At 35.4% G+C, this 22,676-nt stretch overlaps 1 protein-coding gene across 10 annotated transcripts in view; it reads left to right on the top strand.

Moving 5' to 3' along the window:
- HECTD1 (HECT domain E3 ubiquitin protein ligase 1) overlaps positions 1–22,676 on the top strand; it is a 58,545-nt gene that overhangs the window by 20,046 nt on the left and 15,823 nt on the right. For 2 of the 10 annotated variants that reach the window (XM_027878757.1, XM_027878751.1), the window contains exons 5-27: positions 1,124–1,405; positions 1,652–1,940; positions 2,264–2,340; positions 2,427–2,525; positions 2,851–2,965; positions 3,520–3,694; positions 3,947–4,085; positions 4,276–4,446; positions 5,460–5,682; positions 5,771–5,815; positions 8,803–9,078; positions 9,185–9,261; positions 10,605–10,739; positions 10,961–11,107; positions 11,473–11,567; positions 11,969–12,074; positions 12,990–13,124; positions 13,212–13,351; positions 13,845–14,168; positions 14,584–14,750; positions 14,934–15,110; positions 17,604–18,440; positions 22,022–22,243. In XM_027878757.1, the coding sequence (XP_027734558.1) occupies positions 1,124–1,405; positions 1,652–1,940; positions 2,264–2,340; positions 2,427–2,525; positions 2,851–2,965; positions 3,520–3,694; positions 3,947–4,085; positions 4,276–4,446; positions 5,460–5,682; positions 5,771–5,815; positions 8,803–9,078; positions 9,185–9,261; positions 10,605–10,739; positions 10,961–11,107; positions 11,473–11,567; positions 11,969–12,074; positions 12,990–13,124; positions 13,212–13,351; positions 13,845–14,168; positions 14,584–14,750; positions 14,934–15,110; positions 17,604–18,440; positions 22,022–22,243 (4,453 nt within the window). The remainder of the gene's footprint in view (positions 1–1,123; positions 1,406–1,651; positions 1,941–2,263; positions 2,341–2,426; positions 2,526–2,850; positions 2,966–3,519; positions 3,695–3,946; positions 4,086–4,275; positions 4,447–5,459; positions 5,683–5,770; positions 5,816–8,802; positions 9,079–9,184; positions 9,262–10,604; positions 10,740–10,960; positions 11,108–11,472; positions 11,568–11,968; positions 12,075–12,989; positions 13,125–13,211; positions 13,352–13,844; positions 14,169–14,583; positions 14,751–14,933; positions 15,111–17,603; positions 18,441–22,021; positions 22,244–22,676) is intronic. The other 8 variants (XM_027878753.1, XM_027878752.1, XM_027878756.1 and 5 more) reach the window with 8 other exon arrangements.

Below are 22,676 nucleotides of genomic sequence, written 5' to 3'. Positions count from 1 at the left end.
TGCTTTTTTGTTTTATTTTGTTGGGTTTTTTTCCCATTTAGTGAGAAACCTAAATTTGTGAGTTTGCATTTTATTGTCACAAAAGTGCTTGCATGTCCTTGGATCAGGTCCTCAGTGGGCAATCTTGAGTTATCTAAAATTTACTTTTTCCAGTTTGTCCTATTTTTAGGCTTGGTCCAATTGAAAAATTTCATGTGTTTGAGAGAACTATGTAGACCTTTAAATACAACTTTAACTATCAAGCTTCTCTGTCAGTTTAATGCTTTAGGAATTCTTAATCAGTGCATCATTTCATGGCTTATTTGATAGCATCTTTTGATAGAAAGAACCAAATGAATATAAACTTGTAATATTAGCAGAATGTTAATTATAAATGTAAAAATATAACATATTGGAATATTTGGTATTCTGTAAATATAGAAGATAAAACTGCAAGGAAATTTTTGTCTTCATTATTCCTTGAGGAACAAATTTCAAATTCAGTAAATATAGGAAAACTAGGAAATAAGTCCTCATATAGCAGTTTCTTGGTGTTTTGGGTTTTTTTGGTGGGTATTTAAGCTTTATTATTAAAAGGCTACTCTAACATCAGAACAACCAGAAGGTTAAGTATGCTCTATTTCAATGCCCATCTGTGAGTAGGTTTTGGTCCTTTTTCAAATTGTATGGTCAGAATGGACAGCTGCTAGTGGAGATTATAAATGGCTGTAAAAACAAGATCTATAATGAAAAATGTTTTGAAAAGTGCTTCCAATATGTATAATTTGGCAATTCCATTATTAAATGTGTTTTTCTAGATTGAGCAAAACCCCAAATCACAGTTGAAGAAATGCTTATAGTGCTGAACTTCAGAAATAGTTTTCTTGACTTTTATGTATCATCGACAGAGAGGAGGAGGGGAAGAAACGCAGCAATAGTACAGTCCTTCAGAGAGCAGTTCAGAGCACTGTTGGGGTCCAGCTCTGAGTTTCTGACTTGAAAAGCCTTCCTCCGTTCACTGACTTTGAAGGGAACCTGGGGAGAAATCAAGTTCTTCTATGTGTCCTGTATTCTTGCAGATATCCCCTTAGCATCTTCTCATCTTAAGAGATAGTTCATAATTTCTCTTGCACTTCTTTCTTAGGTTTCAGATGGAGCTCTGAGATGCTTTGCTTCATTAGCTGACAGATTCACACGGCGTGGAGTTGACCCAGCCCCATTAGCTAAGCATGGATTAACTGAGGAGTTGTTATCTCGCATGGCAGCTGCGGGTGGGACAGTATCAGGACCATCTTCAGCTTGCAAACCTGGACGGAGTAGTGCTGGTGCACCACCAACAGCTGCAGACTCTAAATTAAGTAATCAGGTGTCAACTATTGTAAGCCTGTTGTCAACCCTGTGTAGAGGCTCTCCAGTAGTAACACATGTAAGAAATCCTTTTATGCTACAGCTTTTTGTTCTCATGGGGCTTTTCCCTCTGTGTACTTTAATGTATGCAAGATTTATGTTGATATTTTATGTATTTATAAATTGTATTTTTATAGATAAACATCCACACACACATGCACATTTATTTATTTATAAAGAGGGGAAAAAAGGAAACATTTCATATGGAAATGAAACCCAGTTCTGATAGTATCTTCTAAAGCCCTGTATATTTTTTATTGTTCAGACTTTTAATTATTTCCAGGATCTTCTAAGATCTGAACTTCCAGATTCTATAGAAAGTGCGTTGCAGGGTGATGAGAGATGTGTACTGGATACCATGCGGTTAGTAGATCTTCTTTTGGTGCTACTGTTCGAAGGGAGAAAAGCCCTGCCAAAATCCAGTGCTGGATCTACAGGCAGAATCCCAGGACTGCGAAGGCTGGATAGTTCTGGGGAACGTTCTCATCGGCAGCTGATAGATTGCATCCGCAGTAAGGATACTGACGCACTGATAGATGCTATTGACACAGGAGGTAAGCAAAAAATACTCTGAAAAGGAAAATTACATGCTTGCTTTATCTTTTGATTTTTATATAATCTATGGTGTCACAACAAATGTGTAGTTAGTACATTGAAAATCTTTATGTACAAGTTCACTTATTTTGTTAAATACTTAACAGGTCCTGTTAGTATAATCCTTATGCCACCTTTCTATTATAGGAATTAAGGGCATAAATGCTTCTGTAGAATTATTGAAGATGCTTAAGTTTTTTTTAAGACCTGCTTTTTATTTAAAGAACAGTGTTGAAGTTTAGTTTCTGGGAACTTTAACTATTTATTTAATTGTATCTTTCAGCTTTTGAAGTAAACTTTATGGATGATGTAGGACAAACTCTTTTGAACTGGGCCTCAGCTTTTGGAACTCAGGAAATGGTAAATCAGATTTATAGACTCTTAAGAAGTTACTTTATTTATGTGAAGAAAGAAGAAAAACTACTTTCCTTTTTCTTGTTTAACAGGTAGAATTTCTCTGTGAAAGGGGTGCTGATGTTAATAGAGGTCAGAGGTCATCCTCATTACATTATGCAGCATGTTTCGGAAGACCTCAGGTAGCAAAGGTACGATTTAAACTGACACTTAGGAAACCTTACATATTGACTTGTCATCTTATTCTGCACACAATGTCTTCAATACACTGGACACATGCACAGTCAAATATTTACATGTTCTTTATGATGTTTATCGAAACACATTTTTCCTCATGATAGGGCACTAATGAATAAAAGGAGTTTTATTAGCTCTACAAATATAAAAAGTATGGAATGCTCCAGCTTTGCTTACAAGCATGAGAAGAGTGTAGGAAAGATGTATAAAACCCACATTTGCTACTTTGGAAGAAGAAATCTTAATGTTTTATTCATACGTAAAAATATTTCTTTTCAGACTCTCTTACGACATGGTGCAAACCCTGATTTGAGAGATGAAGATGGGAAAACCCCTTTGGACAAAGCTCGTGAAAGGGGGCACAGCGAAGTTGTAGCTATTCTTCAGTCTCCAGGTGAGTGCAGTTTTTATTTCTGTGCCCTTGCTATAGTAGAAATACTGATACATGTTAAGTATCGCAGTTACTAGAATTTTACTCCATTAAGGTTATTTAAAAAAAAAAATATTTTGTGACCAACTTTCCTTAACCTGTGAAGTCCATATAAAAACTTCAGTGGTTTAGGTGTTCTTAAGGGAAGGGGAATTACTGAAGAAATGCCTGACTGGCCATAAGCACTGCCAGTGGTCCTGCTCTTCAGCTGTGGAATGGGGCTAGCTCGGATTTTGCTGTAGATTCAAAGGTGTCAGCCTTGGTAGCTTCTCTTGCATCCTTCCTTTATACGTGAGAACAGCACTCTGTCTGTTTTTTAGGTGCCACAGGTAATACATGCTATCAAATAGTTTTATTCAAGAAGTTGTGCACGTGTAAATTTTGTATTTCTAGGAGTGCATATTCCTGTTCAGGTACTGAGGTGTTGTAAAGAAAACCTGTATGTTTATTTAAAGGGCTTTTATTTTTGGTTTGTTGATTTTTGCCATTGAATGTTTTGGGGAAAAAATATTTTCCAGGGGATTGGATGTGTCCTGTTAACAAAGGGGATGAGAAGAAAAAGAAAGATGCAAACAAGGATGAGGAAGAATGTAATGAACCCAAAGGAGATCCAGAAATGGCACCCATATACTTGAAAAGGCTTTTGCCTGTGTTTGCACAAACATTTCAACAAACTATGTTGCCTTCAATAAGGTAATACTGTCGTGATAGACAATTTCTTAATACAATCTTAAAAAAACCACGGTGGATCTAATAGTTTAAGTTTAAGTAATAAATAACTCATTTTGTTTCCAATAATGAACTGAAACAAATTAATTTTTTTTGTTTCTAAAGAGTGTATAAACGCAGTAAAAAAGTAGTTTTGTCTTGACCTTTTTTGTTGATTTGATTACTGCTTGTTTTATCATTGTTAGAACCTTTTTTTTTTTCTACGATCTCTTAAAGGAAAGCAAGTCTTGCCCTCATTAGAAAAATGATACATTTTTGTTCTGAGGCACTGCTGAAAGAGGTTTGTGACTCTGATGCTGGCCACAATCTGCCCACGATACTGGTTGAGATAACAGCTACAGTGCTTGATCAAGAGGTAGGAAGAAAGAAAATGTTACCCATTAATGAAACCAGTGCAAAAAAGGGAGTTATACTCATTGATCCCATGTACTTGTTAACAACTAACCCTGAAACTTTTATAACATCCATCTGTGACCATATGTGAAGTTCAGCATGTAAAGATGTCTTTAAGTAATTGTTATTCTTTTCATCCCGATGTATTACAGGATGATGATGATGGCCATTTGTTAGCCTTGCAAATCATAAGGGATTTGGTGGATAAAGGTGGTGATCTTTTTCTAGACCAACTGGCTAGACTTGGTGTAATTAGTAAAGTGTCAACTTTGGCGGGGCCATCATCTGATGATGAAAACGAAGAGGAGTCTAAACCTGAGAAGGTAAGTGTATAGAATTGATAGCTTTATTTGTTACTGTAAAATCAACACTTCTGTTAAAATTTTCACTGGTATGAAAAAGTCCAGAGCAAGGTAGTTAGGATATTAAATTAATGCTTATGGTATGCCCCTTGTTTTAATTGCTTTTGTTGTTTTTGTCTCTACCTTCATTTTCTGGTAGCACATTATTATCTGCTGAGTTCTCCTATTCATATTTATTTATGGTCAAGTTGATTTGCACTTGATTTTTTTTCTAATGTTTTGAAAGTGACTGCTAAATGAAATTAATCCTTCCTGAAGCATATTCATGTCAGAAGTTTATGTGCCAAATAATTGCAGATGTTTTCAATATTGTTATGGGATATATAGATACATAGAAAAAAGAAAATAGTTGTTTGCTTATTGAAAGTCATAAGTGTATATTGAAGTTATTTGTCAATTTCCAGCAGTCTTATTGCCACTCAAATGAACTGCATGGACCTCTTGTTCTTGATTCAATTACATTTATAGTTGAACTTAAGTGTATAGTTAAGTTCTTTTACTGTGGGTTTTGGGTTGTTTGGTGGTTTTTTGAGTTGCTGTTTTCTTAAGTGTTTAGATGCTAAAAAGTCATCTGGACATGGTTCTGAGCATGTGACCCTGCATGAGCAGGGGTTTGGACTAGAAGGCCTCAGGAGGTCCCTGCCAACCTCAACCATTTTGTGATTCTTTCCTCACAATTCAAGTTTTAAACAGAAATGGATGACACAGTCAATAGACTGTTACTGTTGAGTAGATAAAGCTGTATGTGACAGTAAACTTCCTAAGAAGTATCATATTCTTTTAAAGAATACTTTTAAGGATATGTTTTACAGGCAGAAATAGTATAGTTCCTATACTTTGATTTGAGTAATTTTGAAAAATGTCTGTGGTTTTGTGTTGGTTTTCTGTTGGTTTGGTGGTTTTTTGTGTTTTTCTTTTTTAATGGATTGGGGGGTTTTGTTCTTTTGTTGATGATAAATACAAATTTATTACAGGAGGATGAACCACAGGAGGATGCTAAAGAACTGCAACAGGGTAAACCATACCACTGGAGAGACTGGTCAATCATCAGGGGGAGGGACTGCCTGTATATCTGGAGTGATGCTGCAGCCCTGGAGCTATCTAATGGTAGTAATGGATGGTTCAGATTTATCTTGGATGGCAAGCTGGCCACAATGTATTCCAGTGGGAGCCCTGAAGGAGGATCCGATAGTTCAGGTAGTTTTTTTACAATTCAAGTCTGGGTTAAGTTTTGAGACTGTTATATTTGTTTATATAATTTGATTTGAGCTATTTTGTTTTGCAGGAATTGGCTTACTAAATAGTAAAGGATGTAAACAGGTGGAAGGTGGTCAGTTAATTGTGATGCTTTTTATCAGATAGCATGTGACCATAACTTGACTTCCTTGGTGAATTGTGTTAAGTAAACATCTTGCCAGTAAAAGTATATTAACTTTTTGTTTTGATTCTTCTCCATGTGTACCTAATTTTTTTCACCCCAGTCATTAAAAGCACTTTGTAGTGGCCATCCCAGGAAAAGCAGGTTGAAATGGTGATTTGTTGTTTGCTTCTAGCTAGCAGAATGGAATTGCATGTGTTTGAAGACAAAGTAATGGAACGTTTCTCATCAAGACTGGGAAACAATTTACAATGTCTTGATTGTTTGTTGGAGAGAGGATAAGGGAACAGACCTTATGCAGTGGCAGTGCACAGCTGGTTCTAATTTTCTGTACAGAATACACAACTTGTTCTGGATGCAGAAACAACCCTCCTTTTGTTGTTTCATGTTTTTTGCAGCAGTTCATGCATTTATGAACCTGCAGACATAAAATGCTTTGCAATATTATTATGTTTTCAACAAGCCATGGAGTGAAATAACAGAACATATTATGATTCAGGATGAAAATAAAGTGTTAATGACATTATGCATCGATTTCGGCACAAGGAGATAAAATGCAATATAGTGTGTTTCTAATCATAATGCAACTGGAAACCACTTACAGATTAATTTTTTTTTTGGTCAGAAAATGTATCTTTGCATTGTTTTTGATTAAGGATAATACCTTAGGAGGTAAACAGTTCCTGGGTTGAGATACTTGTTTATCACACAATACAATTTTAACAAGATCCATGAGGATAATGTTTTAGATTCTCTTAGCCCCTGGATGCCAACTTTTTTTTCCTTCAAAATGGTGTGGGCAAGGGACTGAGACTTTACTATATCTGTACAAGATGAGTGGAATGGAGACACCTCAGATGAATTTAGAGTGAAGAGAATTTAAAAGAAGTTAGATTGAGAATTTAACAAGATATCTCTTTAAATCAGTCTTTTGAAAAAGGTTGAATAAATTCCAAGTTTTTTAACAAGATACTTAGCATAGATATTATGGAGGGAAAGGAGCTAAATTTAGGATTAAACGAGGCTTCATGCAATATGTTGTCAAATAGCCATCTACTAAGAGTGCTGGTGTTGCAGTGTCATTTGCCTGAACTTTAACCATGAGCTCTAAGCATGTGCAGCAGCCTTTTTTACTGAAGAAATTAATATTTATTAACCAAAATGACTACAGTACAGTATAGACTCAGATAGTATCTTTAAGTCCTGAACTGTACTATATGTTCTGCTGTCCTAAATCGTTACTGATTAATCTCATGGTATACTTTTTAGTAACTTCACAACTGGCAAGAATATAGTGGGCTGAGTAGTGAAATCTGTTAGTGTGTATTGCATGATGAAAGTTGAGGTGGGTGGGGAAATATATATATATACTGTAAACATTTTTGGAAGGTCTGTACTCACCCCTCTCCACATTAACTCTACTTCTTTTGTTTGAATTTTTAGAAAAAATAAAAGTTCAATGCAAAAGTTGAAATTTAATGGTAATTCTAAAGCTTTAAGTGAGACTCAAAATTCTGTCCAGGGACACCTGAATTTATTCCCAACCATGTATAAACATAAACAGCACAGCGTGCTATACAATAAAATTAGTAAAGTGTAATTATGGAAATTTGAAACTGTTTAATTAACAGAATTTTCATTTTGGATATAAAATCTCAAAGTTATTTTTATAACTTCTCTCCATATGTTATGAAATTTAAGCGATAAAAAATGTTATGCCTTTAGTGCGTATTTATTTTTGCACAGAGATGATTTACTTTTGTGTTACAAGAGGAAAAAAAAAACCCAGCAGATTTAAAAAACCTGGAGCTTGTCAATGCAGCGAAAGGAAAACAGCAATTTTTACAAGTGTGTATATGGGCTACAAAGGTTGTATTTATCAAATCAATATGCTGAAAGATAAGGGTACTTGTTAACTGTGAAGCTGAGATATAATCTTTACATTACTGAGGTGTTTGCATTTTTATTTTAAACATCATCTTTATCTTTTAAATTATGAACTCAACCTTGTAATTACTATAATATAAAAGTATAATTTAATTAAATCTGAGAGAGTTTTTTGGAATAATTTTGGGCTAGATTGCCTACCTGCTCTAAAAGTAGAACATGATTGTGTTTGTCATCTATTAAATTTCTCTATATAAACATTTTTTTCTAATTAAGTATCAAGTGATACCATTTGATATATTTTTTTTGTTGTTTTTCTCAGAGACAGAGATCCTAAAAAGTTTTGTAACTACTAAAAAAAAAAAATCTACATCAGAAGTTGAATTAATGTAATGTCACTGTATTGAGTAGCACAATTGTGGCATTCTCAGTTTCTCTGAGGTTCTCTAAATGAGATTAAATAAGAGTTTTAGTATAGTTTATAAAGAAGTTTTGTGACACTTAATCTGAGCAAATAGCTCAAATTTGCTTTTATGACATGTTGACTGTCGGACGAGGTAAAGTTTTGTGAATTTTTTTTTTTTTTGATAGGGCTTCAGCATATTTTCTCCAGTTGCTCTAAGCTATGAAGCTGATTGCTGTTTTCCTGTTGGAAGATTACTTCAATTTCTTATTTCTGAAAAGTCACTTTTGACAGTAGATCATGCTGGCCATAACAAGATAAATAATTTTTCCAAAACTAAAAGTTTATAATTAATTTCTTTGATCTTCCTATTATAATTGTTATGATGAATTAATACATTTGTGATAGCGCCTTTCAGAAAGAGTTTCATTGTTACATTGCAGCTTTCATATGATTGTGGAATAAATCACTGCTGAAGTACAGAAGTACACTGGGAAGACATTTAGAACACTTAAGACCCTTAATTTCAAACTTAATTTTGCATTGAATGTGCTTAGTTGTTTTGCTCTAGCAGAAAAACCAAACTAAGATACATAACAGTGGAATCAGTTGTTGGAAGTAAAAAAAATGTTTGTTTCTTTTAAAATAGAAAGTAGGAGTGAGTTCCTTGAGAAGCTACAAAGAGCTCGAAGCCAAGTGAAACCATCTACCACAAGCCAGCCAATTTTATCAACACCAGGGCCAACTAAACTTACTGTAGGAAACTGGTCACTCACTTGTTTAAAAGAAGGAGAAATTGCGATTCACAATTCTGATGGTCAGCAAGCTACAATACTGAAGGAAGATCTGCCAGGCTTTGTGTTTGAATCGAACAGAGGAACAAAGCATTCATTCACAGCTGAAACTTCTTTGGGTAAGTATGTAGGTATGTGTTATGTGCAGGTAGGAGCAAGTGTGTATGAGGTAGTTGTTTTATTTGTTGCTTTTCATACCTACGAGAAAATGCAACTTTTCTAAAAAATACGTTACAGGATCAGAATTTGTGACTGGCTGGACAGGCAAAAGAGGAAGAAAACTGAAATCTAAACTGGAGAAGACAAAACAAAAGGTTGGTGAGCATCTGTCTGTTTTCTACTTAGAATGTTTTGTTTTGTTTTATACCATACTTACAGAGTTGTAGTTTCTTTTAAGAGGATTAAAATCTCTGACTTGAACTAGACACAATTTTATGTTAAGCTTGTAGGGGAAAATGTCACCCAGAACAAAGCACTTCTTCTGATGTTTTTATCCAACAGTATTAGTAAACTCTGTGCTTCTCTAGAGGAAAATGAATTTTCTTTTAAAAATGTAGGAAAGTCTAATCTTCCTGACTTAGATTTGTATAATTCTGCAGGGTTTGTTTTTTTTTTTTTCCTTTTATGCGTAAGGAAAAGATGTTATGATTGAGACTACAGTTGTCAGAAGCATATAATACTTCTGGTTACTTCATTTAGATAGTAATTTCAGACTGGATGTTGTGACATATAGGGTGCTGGAAGTGAACAGTCTGCATTTTAAGAGTTGTGGAAGTGAGGCAGAATGAGTAAATACCCTTGTTTAAGACCTCTTTAAAATTCTTCTTTCTCCTCAAACTGAGGGGAAGAACAGAGGAACTAAGAAATTAAATTACACTTTTTACGAGAAACCCACAGAGTTAGCAGTATGTTCTGTGACCAGCTGATGCCAGGGGCTCAAGCTGATCTTCAGTCTTGAACTGTCTTGCAGTTTCTAACAGGGCAGTCATTGTGTTCTGTACCATGTGTCTGCAGCATGTAAGAACTTATGTCTTAAGAAGTGTGACACTAAGTTGAAAGCTAAAATACTGTGTGAATGAGAATAGGTGGGATGATAAGGAAAGGCAGTGCACTCTCATACCTGAGATTGCACTATGTAACTCCAAAATGCTGTTTAATAAGAACTTACATTATCAAATCTGTATGTTGTGTGAGCCATACTTTGTAGAAAAGGTAATTCTTATAGTAAGAGCTCACATAGGACCTTCTTGTATGAATTTGTTTAAGGAATGTTAATAGATCATTCAGAAACCATATCAAACCTCCTTAATTTTATCTTTTCCAAGATTATCTGATCCATGATACAGTTCTAAAAGAAAGATTTACAAATTGAGAGTCCTACCTTTTCCTCCTACCTTTTGTGCTGTAATTTAATACAGGAAGTTAGCCTTAGTTTGTGAGATTCAGTAAGATGCTGTGTATTCCCATTTATTCCTCCTGTACCTTTATCCTTTCACAAGCTTTGCCATTTCATGATGTATGATGGGTCTGATTCTTCCCTATTTACCTTTCATGGACTTATTTTAAAAAAAGATGACCAAGTTTCCAGTATGTGGGAGAATAACAATAGTCTCATTAGAGTAAGGTATGACTTATGATTATCAAAATCCATTTCTAGGTTCGCACTATGGCAAGAGATTTATATGATGATCATTTTAAAGCAGTCGAAAGTATGCCTCGAGGAGTAGTTGTAACACTGAGGAACATAGCAACGCAGTTGGAGTCTGCATGGGAGCTTCATGCAAACAGGCAGGTAGGTGTATCCTTCATTTCTCATGTCTGATGTCAGTGGAAATCATATAATGTTCATACTAGTCTGTCATGATGTACAGAGAGTCATAGTATGTCTGTCTGAAATGCAGGGAGTTTTAATGCATGTATTGCCTAGATAAATATTTTCCTAGGATGTGGTGTTTCAACGAAGTGGAAAAACTGTTACCTTGTTTCACCGTAATTATCCTTTTTGTCTTTCAGTGTATTGAGGGAGAAAATACTTGGAGAGATTTAATGAAGACTGCTCTGGAGAACTTAATCGTACTATTGAAGGATGAGAATACTATTTCTCCATATGAAATGTGCAGTAGTGGCTTGGTTCAATCATTACTGACAGTTTTAAATAATGTGAGTTTACAGAACACTGATGCTGAAGAAAAACTTTCTAAAAAAAAAAAAAATATTAAATCCTGTTCCCTAATTTAAAAGTTCTATTATAAATGTGTCTCTTTCCTGTCTTGGTGAAACTCAGGCAGACTTGCTCCAGTTCTTGATCTACCCATTGAAGATAAACTGTCACAATAGAGAACTGTAGTTAAAATGAGCCATTAAAAATCTTTAAATCAACACTGGTCAGGTTTAATGGCTGATGTTTAGCTTTTTGCATACAGACTTCAGATAGGGAGTTCAGTGAGATTGAACAGATATTTTTGCCTGTATAAAAAATACATAAATTGCTGTGTAGTAAATGTAATGCATTTTTTTCCTATTAGAATGTTGATTTAGATGTGAAACAAGACTGTAGTCAACTGGTAGAGAGGATAAACGTTTTCAAAACAGCGTTCAGTGAAAATGAAGACGACGAAAGGTAAAAATAAAACCAAGCAAAAACCCCACCTCTTTTGCATCTGTGAAGCAGTATGGTATGTTTAAAATAATTTAAAGACTAAGACTCTGTTCTTTGAATTTGAATGGAATAGAAAATTGATCTTAAAAGACACCATCTGTCATTGAAGTAAAAATGGAAAATTTTTATCTGTAAGAGTCAACTATACTGAATGAACATCTTTTGACAAATATAAAGGTGACTTGTTCATCACTGTGCAGATTAATATCTTTTTTACTGTGCTGTAACCATGTGACTAGAACAGGTGATATTAGTAGAAATAGCATGCTGAGTTACCTGCCTCAGCTGGGTACTGTTCTCCGAGACACTAGAGAATTTTTTCCTTTGTTTTGTGGTGACGTAGTAACTGTTCATTTTCACAGTCGTCCAGCAGTTGCATTAATTCGGAAATTGATAGCAGTGTTAGAATCCATTGAACGTCTGCCTCTGCACTTGTATGATACACCAGGATCTACATATAATCTTCAGGTAAATGTACAGTGATAACAGCATGTCACCCAGAGTGGTATATGCTGAATGCTGGATGTTGCACACGTTGTATTTAGAAGTGGGTGGAATTAGGTAAAGGACCGTGAGTTCTTTGGCATCTATTTCCTACAACACTTAACCTAAGTGTATGGGTTCCTCTACTATGACTTTGACACTGTGAAATGAAAGTAAATTTTGATTGAAGAGATACTATATTTGTTCTTTTGTCTTCGAGTATTGTTGTCTTTATATAGGAAAGTGCCCTTTTATAAGTATCTTTACTGCTTGACCAAGCATTTAATTGAAGGCAATTATTAGACGTTTATTTGTAATGATAAGGGATGGGCTTTGACTGTTTAAAGGGTCCCACCTAGGGCTGTATGTTCATTTGGTAATACAAGACAGCTGCAGGATTATCAGCTTCTTATGCAAGAAACTTGGCAGTTTGGCTAAAAATATTGGTTTTTTCCAGTTTGTGTGGATTCTTAATTTTTTCTATTTGGAAGCACACTTCAGGATTTTGTAACATGCTAAGGAAGTGTAAATATTTCTGTTTTCATGTTAAATTATTAGAAAATAGTTGCAGAAATTTGCAAAAACACTCTTGTTATTGAATATTTTTGAAAATAATTTTCAGTTTATGTATTATTGTAGTTGCTAGTCAACAAATAAAAGCTATGAAAACACCGGGAAAGTGAGAAATCTTAGCTGAGTGTGTTATTGACTTATACATTGACCATCATCTTAAAGCATTGTTTAATTGAAAAAAATAAGTTTATCAATTACATTTTAAAGAGTTTCATTAGAATATAGTTTGCTTAAGTTATGCAACTTGATATGCCACTGAAATGGTTTTTCTTAAAATCTCAAAGCTTGAACAGAAAAGCCTATTTTCATGTTTGCCTGCTCTTTCAGATATTAACAAGGCGCTTGAGGTTTCGTTTGGAACGCGCCTCTGGGGAGACGTCTCTGATAGATCGGACTGGGAGAATGCTGAAGATGGAGCCCTTGGCAACTGTTGAATCTCTGGAACAGTATCTCCTAAAAATGGTGAGCTACATACCACACACAGGGAGTTCACAGGGAATGGTGGTATTCTGTTTCTTTAATATTTCATTTCTTTTCATTCACATGTAGGTAGCAAAGCAATGGTACGACTTTGATAGGGCTTCGTTTGTTTTTGTACGAAAACTACGTGAAGGCCAAACATTTGTGTTCAGGCATCAACATGATTTTGATGAAAATGGAATTATTTACTGGATTGGGACAAATGCAAAGTGAGTTTCTTCAAAGCTAAATGTTTAAGTAAGACTAACTATAGACCTTGGGGCAGGATGGGGAGAGAGAATTCATAATAAAATGAAATATGTTATGTTTTTAGGAGCAAGAAGTATTTTTTGATTAATAGAATTACCCTTCTTTTTTATCTACTTAAATAATAGAAGAATATGAATCTCTGAAGTTATGTTGAGAATTTGTTTGTATGCTTCTCTAAGAAGTGAAGGATTGGGGAAGTTTGGATCTTTGTTTTTTGCTTGCTGTGGTTCTGTTTGGTTTTGGCTTGTGTTTTTTTCTTTGCTACAGTAGTTTAAAATATCCAAACAAATAATGTTCCAAACATATCTGAAGTTATGTATTTATCTAAAATGATATTAATCATTTTGATTTGTGATAAACTCAGCTGTAATATACAATTTACAATAAATGTCAAATGTTGCTGATACCTAACGTAAGTATTAATTGAGAGTACGTTTCTCTTTTTTAATACAGAACTGCATATGAGTGGGTAAATCCTGCAGCCTATGGGTTGGTAGTGGTTACATCCTCAGAAGGAAGAAATCTGCCTTACGGTCGCTTAGAAGACATCCTGAGCCGTGACAGTTCAGCTCTCAATTGTCATACTAATGATGATAAGAATGCTTGGTTTGCCATTGATCTTGGCCTTTGGGTTGTACCATCAGCTTACACGTTACGCCATGCTCGAGGATATGGACGATCTGCTCTCAGAAATTGGGTTTTCCAGGTATCTAAGGATGGACAGAACTGGACTACTTTGTATACTCATGTTGATGACTGTAGTCTCAACGAACCAGGGTATGTCAGTATATTTTATCACTTTTCATAAAACTGAGCTCAGTTAAAAATGTACCTGTCTATAGACTAGTTTAATTTGTACTGTAGTTGTAATGATATATCTATATAAAGACGTGGTAGGAGATATAATTTATCGAGGGTGGACCGGAGAATAAGTGATTCGTAAGCTCTCTCTATGGTTCACTTAATGGCATTTGTGCTTTTCCATCACTGTAAATTTTGCATTTGATTTTTTGATAAAATAGTAGCCCCAACACTCATCCAGAGTTTGTTCCTAGTATTAATAGGTTTTGTGTATCGTGATCAGCAATATGACTTTGCTTGCTTTGGTGCTAAGGTGTTTTTGGTTGTGCTTTGGTTGGTTTTTGGTTTTTTTTGGTCACCCACCAACATCCCCTTTCTAATAAACTTAAAGGTCTACAGCAACATGGCCTTTAGATCCTCCAAAAGATGAGAAACAAGGTTGGAGACATGTTAGAATAAAACAGATGGGAAAGAATGCCAGTGGGCAAACACACTACCTCTCCCTCTCTGGATTTGAACTTTACGGCACTGTGAATGGAGTATGTGAAGATCAGCTGGGTAAGAAAAAGAATGTGTATATATCTTCTTTGTTCTTTTCAAATGCTAGTGAGCATACAGTAAAAAAAGGAGTGTGAAAAAAGGAGGTTAATTTTTGCAGTGGAATTTGCTTAGAAATAAGCTCAAAATTATTCCCCATTCAGTACTTCTAAGTCTTTTCATTTCAATTTACATTTCTTGTAGGAAAAGCTGCTAAAGAGGCCGAAGCAAATCTGCGAAGACAGCGACGTCTGGTCCGTTCTCAGGTGTTAAAATATATGGTTCCAGGAGCTCGTGTAATCAGAGGAATTGATTGGAAATGGAGAGATCAGGATGGAAGCCCACAGGGTGAAGGCACTGTTACAGGAGAATTACATAATGGTAAAGCATGAATTACCCGAATTTGTAACTGTCTTGTAGCATGACTAGACCATGTGGAGCGGGTAGCATTAAAGCATTTCTTTCGTAATGTCTTGAAGTTGATGAAATTTTAAATAGTTTGGGGAGAAGGAACTCAAATACTACAACTCTTGTGGTCCATTTGTGAATTCCATTTTGATGCATGAAAAAAATTCTTTCTGTAAATGAAACTTTCGTAGAGCTCTGCTTAATTAAAATACAAAATTGTTATTTAGACATCTGTTGCAAAGTGATTGAAGGTGATTGATGCAAACTGATTAAGCTTTGGGCCTGCAAAATCTATTATTACCTTCTTCATTTCTTCTAGCTTAGCATTTGCAATATTTTTCTTGACTTTTGTTGTATCCTATACCTTTCCTACCTTGCAAGCTTCATTGGGATCAAGTTATTTTTTTTTAGTTAAAGCATAACAAAAAGTAACTTACTGAGCAGAATAAAAACCTGCAACAGCCAGGGAAGTCAGTACTCAGGAAGCTAAAATACTGAAGAGGCTCCAGGAAAGGTGATGATCTTGTCAGCTGAACATGATTTCCACCTTCTTCCTTCTCTTCACCCTATTTTGAGGCATATAAGACTTGCCTTGATTCTGAAGCATCTTCAGCCACTCTTAGGTTCATTCTTAGCCAGACTTGAAAATTTCTTCTAGGTTGTTGTCAGCTCTCAAACATGGAGAAAAGTCCAAAGTACAATGTCTTAAAATGTTTTGAAACTTAAATTCTTTTTTAAGCTGTTCAGTATAGCTTGTAGGGAATTCTTCCATCATCTATATATTGTTCTTATCAGATGCAACAGTATCCATAGTTACATTCTCACTTTGAAGACTTTAGGTATTATTGGTGAGTAGTATTCTACCAAATCAGTGTTTCTGTTCCTATGTTCCAGTAAAACGTTCCCATTTAAGCTATAAAGATGGAGCAGTATAATTTCAAGTACATAATATGTACTTAAAACTTGTTCACATTTAAAATGATTTGTAATTAATATTTTAGGGAAAGGAACTATACAGAATAAGAACAGTTAGGTATGTATTTACAAAATACCCTGACAGATATTCCTGACTACAGTATGGAACTTTTTTTTGTATTTTATAAGAAATGCAAATAAATTGTAGAAATTAAAATATTCAGACTTCCTTCACAACTTTACCCTTCAAAGATTGAGTGATATGACACTTACCTAGCTATAGGTCATGAAGAAGGAATAAAATCATACAAGAGTAACATGATCTAAGCTTGCTCATTTGGGGATGAGATGTGTGCTTGTTAGATCTGAAAACTTAATCTGTTTTTAAATACCTTTCCTCCAGAGTGATGTTTCTAAATAGAACATTGTGATTTTCGGTTTTGGTCTAGGAGTGGTGACTATTGGATAGTTAAAAGCATTTTGTGCACCTGACAGTACTAAAAAGAATATTTAACTTGAAATTAGCTCTTTTCTATTTCAATAAAGAGAAATACGTGTGTACATCTGGACCTGACATTTGTTTTGAATTTCTGTCTGAGATTGCAGAAGATGATTAAGCTTTAAAGATTTTATTTTTAAAGAAAATGTGTATCAACTAAAATAGTTGCACCAAGATTTGTTGCAGTTGAAATACAATGAGAAATTTAGAGTCACTCTTATATTGTTACACATATTTAGACAAATAAATCATTTTGCCCCCATTTCTGTTCTGGTTTGCTAAATTTTGCACATTACCCTTGTTATTGCAGATCTATTATATTTAGCTGTTAAAAAAATTGCTACTCTTAATAATCATTCAGTAAAGGAGCTGAAGAGTAGCGTATCTTTTGAGTGTTGTTTGGTCCCAGGATAAAGTTTCTTTCTATGAAATATATTCTCTTGGCAATCCTGAAATTTTACTTGAAGTGGTCCTTACCTGACTGCTGTAAGACCTTCCTTATGAAAAAGGGATATTGGAGTCTGTGTAACTTACTGAACTAAAAAGCTGTGTATCAGTGAACTAATTCTTTCACTTTAATAGGGCAAGAATAAGAAATCCCAGACTAATCAGTTTGATAAAACTTCTGTTGGATAAATAAGCTTATCCACAAACGTTCAACTAAGAAAAATATTGTAGAATGTCCTTGCAATACTTATAGCTTCTTGACAGATATTAATAAGGTTATGATACATTTTAATATACATTTCTGTTATTAGAGATTCTAGTAGGTCAGGTTCCTTCCTGAAGGAAACTTTTATTTTTGGCTGGATTCTGGGACCCTGAAAATAGAGGATGACCATTCTTGCCGCCTCAGTGTTGACAACATTACAAAATACTAAATTGTTTAAATTTAAACACTTCCTTTTTAATTGGCGTTAAGGGTTATTTAGTGATTTCATTAATTTAGACATGCAGCCCTTATGAGAAGCTGATCCCACATTGTGGAGCTACTATCTGACACGCTCCTGTCTGCTTTCTGCTGGATCTCACAAACTCCTGTCCCTTTCCAGGCTGGATTGATGTCACCTGGGATGCTGGTGGCTCTAACTCTTACCGTATGGGCGCAGAAGGAAAGTTTGACCTCAAGCTTGCACCAGGGTACGACCCTGATTCAGCGGCATCACCCAAACCTGTTTCATCCACTGTTTCAGGCACAACGCAGTCATGGAGCAGCTTGGTGAAAAACAACTGTCCAGACAAGACGACTGCTGCTGCAGGCTCTTCAAGTAGAAAAGGAAGCAGCAGTTCTGTGTGTAGCGTGGCAAGTAGCAGCGACATCAGCTTGGGTTCGACCAAAATGGAGCGGAGATCAGAAAGTGTATTGGAGCAAAACATAGTTTCAGGCACTGACGTCCATGAACCAATTGTTGTTCTGTCTTCCGCTGATAGTGTGCCTCAGGCTGACGTAGGGTCATCTTCCAGTGCGAGCACCAGCACCTTAACAGCGGACATGGGAAATGAAAATGCAGAGAGGAAGTTAGGTCCTGATAATTCAATACGTGCTCCTGGGGAGTCCAGTGCTATATCCATGGGAATTGTTAGCGTAAGCTCTCCTGATGTGAGTTCAGTCTCCGAACTGACTAATAAAGAAGCAGCTTCCCAACGACCTCTAAGCTCTTCAGCAAGTAACAGACTCTCAGTCAGTTCTTTGTTGGCTGCTGGGGCACCAATGAGCTCCAGTGCAAGTGTTCCGAACTTATCATCTCGGGAAACTTCTAGCTTGGAATCCTTTGTACGGAGAGTGGCAAACATAGCACGCACCAATGCCACAAACAACATGAATTTGAGCCGGAGTAGCAGTGATAACAATACTAATACTTTGGGAAGAAATGTTGTGAGTACTGCAAGTAAGTAAGCAATTTTTATTTTTAGTGGAAGATTTTGTTGTTTCTTTACGCTTTTAAACAAGTTTGGATTCTGTTGGCCTGATAGAGAAATGAACTTAAAACAGCCTTGACCTTGTGTGTACCTGTAGAACTCAGGAAAAGCTCACAGAATTCCTGTCAGCTAAAAGGTACCCATCAAATAGAAGGTAATTTGAAATTGATACCTGTTACATGTTTAGGAAGAGAGAGGCAGTATGGTTTAGACCAAGAGGTTGCAAGTCTAGCTAATGTCAGGTATTTATGCTTTCTGATCTGTGTAGATTTTGCATATTCACCTTGTACCTGCCTATTTCTGTTATTTTGACATTTTCTTCAGGAGGCAGTTTGTGCATATTGTGAAGTCTCTGAGCACAGGAACTAAGAACACAACAGAAAGAAAAAAGTGAAGTTCAGTATAATGAAATATTAGTAGATTCTTTCATTCTATTGGGCTGCTTAACATAATATGCTCAATACTGTGCATGTTTTTTAAGGAGGGTATGGTCATTAAGGCTTAGATTTGGAGAACTGTTCAGGCATATTAAATGTAAGGAAGTTCGTAGTTAACAGTGTTTTAATTGACTGTGTACATGCTTTAACATTTGCATGTTCTGAGATTATATGTAGGATTAAGGTATCAGCAGGGGAAGCTGTAAACCTGCTTGTTGTGAGTTCACTCTATTTTGAGCATGCTGCCATCAAAGTTGTTACTCTTTTCTCTGATGGTGATTGTATTTTAACTGGAGAGCTGCATTTCCTGAGGAAGGCAGGTCAGAAAAGGTAAAATTACTCAAGCTAGAAAAAAACCATTCAGCTTCTTGTTAACCTTCCATGCTTTTTGGGAGTGTGCAAAGAATGTCAGTGAAGCTGATGAAGGGTCTGGAGCACAGGTCTTACGAGGAGCAGCTGAGGTTGGTTTAGCCTGGGCAAAAGGAGGCTCAGGAGAGACATTTGTGATCTATAACTGCTTCAAAGGAGGTTGTGGTGAGGGGGTGCAGTCTCTTTTCCCAGGTAAGAAGTGACAGGGGAGGTTTAGATTACATATTAGGAAAATTTTCTTCACTAGAAGGGTGGTCAGGTATTGGAACAGGCTGCCCAAGGAAGTGGTGGAATCAGCATCCCTAGAAGTGTTCAGTAGTTGTGTAGATGTGGCCCCTGAGGACACGGTTTAGTGGTCAACACGGCAGTGCTGGGTTAACAGTTAGACTCGATCTTAGAGGTCTTTTCTAAACTTAACAATTCTATGATTCCAGGCTTTCTTATTTAAAAATATGGTGTTTGCTTTTAGCGTTTTTAGTTTTTTTAAAATACCAAATGTTCCGTTTTTTCTTTGGGGAGATTTATTTTTTTAATGTGTTCTTACATTCATATTGTGATGCCGGGGATGGGGGGAATTGTTTGAAGCCTATATTATAAAGCTAAATAAGATACTCAAGGAAAACTTTCCAGTAATTGGTGCCTTTTTAGGCAGATAGTGCCTCTGGTTCTGAAGTAGTTTTGTGTTAGGGGAAGAGGGAAGAGAGCACCTTTGAAAAACATGGTAAAGTAGTTCAACAACATATTTAACAGATTTCATGAATGTTTGATACCATACACTGCAAAAGTTAGAAATAAGAATAGGGCAAACTAAAAGTTTAATTATTTGATTAAAATATTCATACTTTACATTATCCCTCTTGTAGGAATTATTTTTTTTAAATACATTTTATATTAATAGAAACTGTAAATGGTAACTAATGCCCCCAAAAGAGATCAGAAGCAATTTCACCATAGACTGTTGTGACAAGCTTGGATTTTCAAAAATTTGGGGGGGTTTTGACCTGTTCAGGTTAAAAAACTAAACAACTCCACCCCCCCACCCCCCCCACCCCCCAAAAAAAATCCCAAACCCCAGACTAGCCACTTACAACACCCCACCCCTCAAAAAACACCAACACCCAAAAAATAAAGACTGAAATCACGATTAGTGATGTAAGTGTTTCTGGACTTACTGTACTGGTTGCATTGAAAAACATCAGTATTTGCCAGAAGTTAAGTGGAGTCTGGGGCAGCCAGTTTCAGTTTGCCCTTAAATTCAGAGCAACCAAAATGCTGATGCTTAATGGCTTTTTCTGTTTTCTGTAACAGAAAAGAGTTTGCTGCTATTAATTAGCAGTGGGTGGAAGATGTGAGTACTGATTAACTTATTTTCAAGTTCTTCAAAAACAAAAGGAAGATCCTTAGGTTTTTCATTTCCATGATTTCATAACGATGAAGATAAGCTTATTAACAACTCTAGATTTAAATTTGACACTCTCCCTCATTATTATGTTTTTATTTTACACTCTTCCTGCATTGTTATATTTTTATTTGCAAAATGTTACTTACCTTCCTAAGGGGCAGGGACTGGGATGGGGGCAGTATGTGACAAAGAATTAAAATAGAAAGAGGAACATTTAATTTTCACAAAAAGCTACCAAATGCACTTAAGGGAAGAAGCTTTGTACCCTTCTTCAAGGGTAGTAACCTTTGCAAACTTTAATAATAGTCTGAAATTCAGAGGTGGGTATTTTTTTTTTTTTTTAAGAAAACAGTGTCTCAGGTTACATAAAATGTGTACTTTAACACTGCAAAACTTGAATTTGATAAAGTTTAGAAAGAAGTAGACTGGTAAACTTAAGGCTTAAATTTCAAGTATATGTGACCCCTCAAGTTTTCACATGCAAATGTGTGATTAATCTCCTTGCTTGAAGATAAGCATGTGAGAAAATGTTTTGAAGACTGGGATCTAAATGTAGTTGCACATCGGTATAAATTGTACTCAGTTACCTGAAATTCTTTCTGTTGAGTCTGCAGTGAATTCAGTCTTGCTTCAGTTGTTAACTAAAATGCATTTACTGTGTTTTATTTGAATGTGCTGTAAGGTAACTTCTTAGTTGTTCCTTGCTTATTCTGAAAATTATTTATATAAAACACCCAACATAAGTCAGTCATGTGTTTTGCAGTACTGTCAGTTCAGGTTTGTTGACCGTGCTGGCAATATATTTAATAGTTATATTCTGGTAGTTATGTGAAAAATAACAAATCAGAGCTGCTTTAAGAACTTTAGAAAAATGCACAGTAATCACAAGTTTCACGTTTGTACTGTTCTCAATTAACTTATATATAGTTGAATTGTTTGTATAATATAACTGTATTGTTGTTTAGAGGTTAAACTATATTTTAGGCTTAAAGACAAACCACAACATTGGAGTAATAGATTGCAGAAATTCTTTTCATACGTTGAAAATGAAATTAAATAGTTTCAGATTTACAGTGGGGTTTGGGGATTTATTTGATACAATTATTTATTTTAAATGTACACAAAGGAATAAGCTCAGAAGTGGATTACAATCTGCATTGTAATGTGCACTTTTGCATTGGGAAACCCTTCCCTTTAATATTCTGTTGTTCTTTATTGTGAAATAACACACTGATAACTTTTCAATCCCAAGTATATTTTTCAACACAGGAGTCATGCATGTAAGTTGTACTCTTCAATTCATCAAATCATTTATTTTATCTTACCATATCTTTATCTATAGCTTCTCCTCTTATGGGTGCCCAAAGTTTTCCTAATCTGACTACAACTGGTACCACATCAACAGTGACCATGTCTACATCCAGTGTTACTAGCAGCAGCAATGTAGCTACAGCAACTACAGTTTTATCTGTTGGTCAGTCGCTTAGTAATACTCTAACTACTAGCCTAACATCAACATCTAGTGAGAGCGATACAGGGCAGGAGGCAGAATATTCTTTATATGGTAAGTTTCATTTTTAAATGAACATAAGCATTAGACTTCCCATTAATGATTTTTTTCCTTTTCTTCCGTTGTTGTGATTTTCTCGTGTAGTAGTTTGTTTACTGAAAAGTATTTGAAAGCTGGGCTGTTCATATGTTGCTAATTCTGTAAGGCAGTAAGTAAAATAATGTTAACCTAGTAGTATTTCCTTATGTTTTCAAGTCTGTTTTCAGCAGTTTGTATCCAACATTATTACTATTTATGATACATTCTATTTAGGCACTTAATAAATTTGATGAGGGAAAATATTTATCTGATGTAGCTTTCATATGTACTTCTAATTAAATTAAAATGTCATTTCTTGTTGTGTTGCATAGGTGTGCTACACGCACAGCCTGATGTACCTTATATTACTCTGATTAAAAACCATCCACCATTAGGCACATCGTACACT

This window comes from Empidonax traillii, unplaced genomic scaffold (genome assembly GCF_003031625.1).
Source record: "Empidonax traillii isolate 1590-97213 ecotype Southwest subspecies unplaced genomic scaffold, ASM303162v1 scaffold45:size3623477, whole genome shotgun sequence".
NCBI classification, from domain to species: domain Eukaryota; kingdom Metazoa; phylum Chordata; class Aves; order Passeriformes; family Tyrannidae; genus Empidonax; species Empidonax traillii.
This window is presented reverse-complemented; position numbering and strand designations above follow the sequence as displayed.